Below are 6,937 nucleotides of genomic sequence, written 5' to 3'. Positions count from 1 at the left end.
ATCTGTGATTATTATTTTGTATCATATATTATTATTACTGATGCATCCATGTAGAGGAAGAATTTCACTGGTGTAGTTGGTCAAGGTCGAGCTCATTTCAACTACTTTATATACTTTTAGTTTATTCAGTGACACACACACATAGGACCCAGTGCTACCGACAGGCAGACCAAGGCAGTAAATCATCCACTTTATTACCTCGTGTTACCACAGACCAATATATGGCTTCAAACTGTGTTTTTCTGCAGTTACAGTTTTAACACTAAGATCAAAATGAAGGATCTTACCCCTCCTTTACCCAGATGTGAAGGTGAGGCATGCCTGAGTAACAGAAGACTCAAACTTTGAATGGAAGCCACGTAACCAATAAGAATTTATTGTCACAAGCACAATTTGTTACACAAAAATAATGGGTCACATTTACACAATTTATACAGGTCTAGAACTCAATGTACAATTATTAGACTAACTAAATACCAATAGTTAAATATGTACTCACATTGCACACAATATCATTAAACCTACACAAAAAACATGTACTGTGTGAAAGTAACACAAGTCGACATAAAAATCACGTTATTTACAAAAAAAACATCAATTTGAGATCTTTAGCAAAAGGACTCTGATGTCGGTTCAAGGTTCTCGCATCCCTCTGTCAGAGACATTATACAATCTATCATGTAAAAGCTCCCCTGCTAGAAAGTATTATTCAGTCTCTTAATAGTTGAAAAGATTATAAAGTAATAAAGTCAAGTAGCCAGAGCTGTAGAACACCAAATACACTAGTAAATACTGCGCTTTGCTTGGACGGTATGGCGGTTTTTCCCTTTTAAAGCAGGCTGGTGAGATTAGCAGTTAGCTTCATGAAGTGCACTTGAAGCCTTAGCTTAGCAACTGTCTGCAATGATTTTTATTTATTTATTTATTTTTAATTTAATTTTGAATTTATACACAGAATCCTTCCATACTGGCGTCAGGTTTGTCTCTAGACTTGTGAACATCACTACACAAGTTTACACAATGAGGTTGATGGAGAGTGAGGACAGCAGCAGGTGGAGGAGAACAGCTTCTCCTCTCCTGCTGCTGTTTGGCAGCGATGCTGTGCAGGAGGCTGCAGCAGGCAGATGGAGGTGGACATCATTAACACTCAGAGCTTAGTGTGTATGTGGAAACTTGTAGTGTTTAGACCTGCACGTACATCGATACTGCTGTAGACTCAACCTCCTGTTTCCACACACATGCCCAGTGTACGTCAGTGGTCATGTGATCTGTGAATTCAGGTGTGATAATATGGACAGAGATTAGTTCAGATATGCAGCTTAAACACTTGTGTGGATAGAGATGCTTTTTGTTTTGAAACCTTTTAGAAAAAAAACGTAGCAGTGTGGATGCAGCTTCAGCTATTGTGACCGTATGTGCACATACTGTATATATGCACAAGCCTAAAGCACACTGAGGATGATTTACTGATGAATGGATGTCAACATGACTGCATTGAAGTTTTGCTGAACATGAACCGCACTTGCTTTGTCCTTAATATGGCACCAATAATATCCTCTAATAAGACCAAAGCAGCCTCTGCGTCACATTATGTACCATTACATGAGCTGGGACTTCCTCCTGACTGATGAAACCAGTGCGTGGTTTTGCCACATTGTTGTATGAATTCATTTTTCTGTATATGAATCTGCGTGCTCACACTACAATATAATCATGCTTGGAAGTAAAGGGGCCTGCGATGAACACATATTGTGTACACAAGAGTGGCTGCACAGGACTGTATACACCGATGACTCTCACTCTGCGTTCTACAGCTCTTGGTGTAAAACATGTTATTTTTGGAAAACTGTTTTCAGTGTGCACAGAGGAAACCAATGTTTTTCAATCATTTTTTTTCTTAGTCAAAATCACAGTTGAGCAAGAACTCTGAAAACTTTTCTGGAGGAGTGCAGGTCAAAATTCCTCAACAGATAAGTAATGATTAATTTTCATGCTTTTTACAGTTCAATGGAATATGAAGATACTGTGCAGTGCTACAGTAACAAGACTGAAATGTTCAGTGATCCAACAGCATATTTCTTGTTTAAGAGGAGACACTACAGGTAAAATATTGTTTATTCATGCACTGGTTACTTTACAGATGTTGGGCTATTTTTCTTCCTCAGCATGTTTTCTTTCAGACCGGAGGAAAGAAAACATTTATTTGACTTCACTCTGTCTGTTTGTCTGTAGATTTCTCCTAAATTCACCCAAAGGTAGCATGAGATAATGCCTCATTCACACATTTAAACAGAACATTACAGAAGTTTCATGGTGGTATCTATTAGTTAACGTTGTTGAGCCTCTTCTCCGGTAGTGTCTTACAGAATGTTTGATTTTGACAGAAATCTCTTTAAAGGCTGTTTTTCTCTCTCTGATCCAGAAATCTCCTCTTCAGCAGCACTTACACACACCAAAGCTTCCACTTTCATTCCGGTCGATATTCTGAAGGGTTTTACACAGGCCTTTGTTCAGATAGCATTCAGAGCCTGATTCATAAAAACATGGAGAAATCCATTTATGCCAGCATTTTCTCATTCATGGAGTAAAAAATCTTTGACTCTCATATGTCAACAAAATGAAACAAGGATTCAGATTTCTTTTCTGGACATTAATTCAAATGAGCACATTTCATAAGATAATGACTCATTTGCATATTTAAACAGGACGTTTCAGATAACAATATATAATAATATAATAGTAATATAAAAACATATTGTCCATATGTCAGTAATCAACTTGGGAAGTTTCATTGTGATATCTTTTAGTTAAATATTTTACTCTAATCACCGGTAGTGTCTCCGCTTAAGTCAATAAATTAATATTTAGGTCAAATTTCCTGGCGCTAGTTTTAGTTCAAAATAATCATATCAAAATGTCTGCATAAAACAACAAAAAGGCGCAGCCAGGATGCTGGCAGAGACAATCTGACCTTGTACGTCCAGACGGTACTTTGTGTCACTACTGTTGTTGTCATACCTAAGGTGTCTTGGACTGCACTAAATGTTAATGCTATGCAGCAGTTGAGGAGCAGTCCCCTGTTCATTCATCATTCATCCTTTATCCTGAAAACTAGACCTGATATACTCCAAAACAGATGTGAACGCAGACAGCAGCAGGCACACATGCTGTTCTGTACATCACTGATGTAGCATAATGTAGCGTCATGTGGACATGTTGGGTGGAAACAAGTTTTGCTTTGTCAAATCTGAAAGAGAGGAAGAGTCCAATCTTGGATAATAATGCTGATGCTAGTGTCTGACAAATGCAGCTCTAATCACTCGCCTGCCCTCCTCTGGTCGTGCTCATGCTGACTGGGGGGCTGGACAGGTTCAGTGACCTGAGCGTCCCAGACTGCACCACAGTGTCTATCACTGGGATGACAGACACAGAGCTGATAAGAGTTGAATGATGTGCCTTCCATCTGTCCGTCAGCAGGGTTCCTCTTTGCAAAAATGAGGTATGCGCATGTTCACGGATACATACTGCAGGCCTGGAGCCCAAAAATGAGTGAACTGTGTGTTTGTATGTGTGCGAATGACAAGTGCACCCAGACATTCACCGTGCTGCACATCAGCTGTGTGTGGGTGATCCAGCAATATAGAAAAATGAGACAACATGAGAGATGAATGGAAACATTAGTCCAGTTCTGAGAGGGAAAGGGATTACTCGGAGAAGGGTGGGAACATGCCGAGGTCAGCAAAGTCCTCAATGTTGTAGTTGGCTGTTCCCTGGGTGGGATCTCCAGCCATGGGTAACATGTCCTGCAGAGACACGGGGAGGGGTAACAGGTCACATACCACATATCAGTGTACAATGGTCAGAAGCCAGCAGCAGAGTGTGTGAGTGTGTTACCTGGAAGACTTCTGTCTGGCTAGGGTTGGGGTGTGTGTGCTGTTCCCCGGCCTGCTGGGAGTGATGCTGGTTCTGCCACTGGGACCAGACCTCACTGGGACGACCCTGGAACTGGCCTCCACTCTGACTGCTCTCCCCCGACACATCTGGAACACATAAAGGGTCACACTCAGACATGAGTTTGACTGATTACATATTCAAAGTAGAATGGAATCATTCTACTTACAGTTTGAGGTGACTCTCATCTGATGAGTTCACACTAACAATGTTAGTATTACCTTGTGTTTGAAATTACTTTTTATTTGGCCTCATTATGTCAGCAGTGCTGAGATGGAAAAGTGTGTTGATAATATGCCTCTGGTTGTCGGCTACAGTGGCACATGCTGATCCCTAGGGTGGTATGCTGCTTGTGTACCACCGGCAAATACAGGTTCCTAACAGCAGGGGGCTGCTTCAAAGTGTTGCCACTGTCCATCACTAACAGCCAAGTCTTTCCATAAACAGGTATATTTGCTGATGTGCCCAAAGTTATTATTAGAGCTAGCATTAGCTAACATGGATAGTCTAGACTGTACTAATGCCATGATGAATGCAAAAGAAGCCTTTTCATGGAAAATGATAAATAAGAATGTGTCGGATTAATGTTCCCCTATGTGGACGTTTGTATTATGTAATGTGTGAAAACATGTCAAAGTCCCTAAAATCTCTGAATATTCATGATAATAATCACAATCGATCAAAATAATGGCTGTGGTCATAACCATAGGTCATAATGATATGACAGACATCCTTTTATTGGTAATGGTGGATAAAGCTTCTGTGATGGGTTTCAGGCCCATATGACCGACCCGTTTGGATGAGTGGTGCAGCCCCAGCCTGCAGAACACATCATCACAGTTGGATTGGTTTATTCTGTTCATCAGTGGTAGTTGGAATTTACATAAAGTTTACATAAAGAGTCCATAGAAGCCTATCTCTAATAGCAGCAGTATAAGCTTTATGGCTTCTTGTTTCTCTCTCTCGCTCATACACCAACAAACGCCTGACTGACAATTCTGAGCAGCAGCTACACACTCGACACAAGATGTGAATACACACACATACACACACTCTCCCTGCCAGGCTGGTTTGAGAGTTTACCGAGTACATTAAAGCACAGCAGATTGATAAGCTGCCTGCAGAGAAACAGTCTCGTGCTTTCACAATTACAAAAAAAAGCTCATCTCAACTTCACGCAGATACAAGCAAGAGGCTGAGGCGAGGATGGAGAGAGGAGAGAAAAATATATACATGGAAAAGTAATTAACCAAACACATAGGAGGCTGCTTGTGTATGAATGAAGTGGAAAGCATACAGGATAAGGAAAAACCAGAGCTTATCATGAGTGAATACTGATGAACACATGCAACAACAGAGCAAATGAATGGCACCGGCTGTTACTGACTTCATTCTTCAAATGGGCTGACAACAAAGAGAGGGAGAGGGAGAGAACGACAGTGTGTAAAGTCACAAAAAACGCCTGAGAGAAGGACAAATGAGATGAAATAAAGAATAAAGAAATGAAGTGGCTAATGTGTGTGTCCATTAAAAGGCTATTAAGTAGCCGGTGCATGCTGGACATGCTGCATTCCTGCAGCACTGTGGACAACAAGCAGCAGAGTCTTGAAGCTGGCTGATGAGCCATCACTGCCTGAACACACACTAACACATTCACAGTCTGCTGCGTTCTATCATCACATTTAACCACCACTCGACTAGGGCTTCAACTTTTATTGTCCACCATCAATAAAGAAATTATTTTTCTCTTCATCTTGTTCGTTTGGTCTGACCGATATTTGGCATCACAATTAACCAATTAATTAATCAATTAAATTATGAATACATTTAATGACTATTCCTTTCGGCTCTCGTCTCCACAACTGTCGGATGGATTGCCATGGACACTGAGGTCGATAGTCCTCACAGGGTGAATCAGGGCTGGAGCAATTAATCATTTGATTAACGTGAACTTTTGCATGATGTGTACAATATCTATTTTGTAAGAAAATAATCTATTAGGACAAACATGCAACAAATAGTTATTTTCAGTCAAAAACTAAATGGTAGCTGGCTACATTAGCTGCATGAACTGTGTGTGCACCTGTTGCAGTTTGCAGAACTGACACGGCTCATAAGTTCATTCAGGAAGACTATCCTTCTACATACTTAGGCCTGCTTTAGTTCACATGCATCCTGCCATTCCCCCCTCTCACACAGGCTCACTCATTAGTCTTTGCTGTCATAAGGTGCATTTCCATACCCGGAATGAGGCGGGTCTATCTCGCCGAAACGCCCCTAATTTGCATGTGAGTCGCTCAAGCGACCGCTTGACCGACTTTTTTTACCCTGTCACAGAGCGGGGCCATTTTTCTTCACTGAGAGAAGCCCGTTTGCTGATTGGATGTAGCTCTCAGCAGGATGTGAAGTGCGGTAGAACAGACGCCACAACAACACGGTGAAGTAGAGCAAACACTTTTATCCAGTGGTGTAGAAGAACGCAGCAGCAGAAAAGGATCTGTGCACGGGCTTGTTAAACCGTGCACGCACACATGCGCACACACACGCATACACAAACACTTTTACAGCGCCCAGAATCTTTAAGGGGGAGTGTTTTTTTCTTCATGTTACTTGTATATAAGTTTACGTTGTGAATCATATGGGCCACCTTATATCAAACTAAAACTATTCTGTATGGAGAAAGAGGCAAACGGCGCGCCGCTGTATCACTGATCAGCTGATCGCCATTGATCCAAACCCATTCAGAGTGATACATCATCTGCAGAGTCTCCTAAATCCCTCTGGGGCCTTCTTTTGTAATGAAACACGGGGAGTGAGGGGCCATTTTAGAGGGTGTGGCCTGAAACTTTCTGAGCTGCCACATTTGACCCCAATGGAAACGCACCTATAGACCCTTTTCACAGCAGACATTTTGACTTGTCAAAGCAGGAAAAACACAGGTGGAACTACTAACAAACATGACGGCTGCATTCCATTAAGGAAGCTG

General features: G+C 41.4%; 1 protein-coding gene across 1 annotated transcript in view; it reads right to left on the bottom strand.

The window, feature by feature from the left end:
* Positions 1-417: 417 nt before the first annotated feature.
* Positions 418-6,937, bottom strand: part of arnt2 (aryl-hydrocarbon receptor nuclear translocator 2) — a 97,791-nt gene continuing 91,271 nt past the window's right edge. Inside the window, exons 18-19 of the mRNA XM_083916785.1 lie at positions 3,895-4,040; positions 418-3,803 (exon numbers count right to left, since the gene is read on the bottom strand). Of these exons, the coding sequence (XP_083772911.1) occupies positions 3,705-3,803; positions 3,895-4,040 (245 nt within the window). The 3' untranslated portion in view covers positions 418-3,704. The remainder of the gene's footprint in view (positions 3,804-3,894; positions 4,041-6,937) is intronic.

The sequence above is a fragment of the Echiichthys vipera genome, assembly GCF_963691815.1.
Source record: "Echiichthys vipera genome assembly, chromosome: 1".
NCBI lineage: Eukaryota > Metazoa > Chordata > Actinopteri > Perciformes > Trachinidae > Echiichthys > Echiichthys vipera.
Note: the sequence above shows the minus strand (reverse complement) of the source record. Positions and strands in the feature narration are given on the sequence as shown.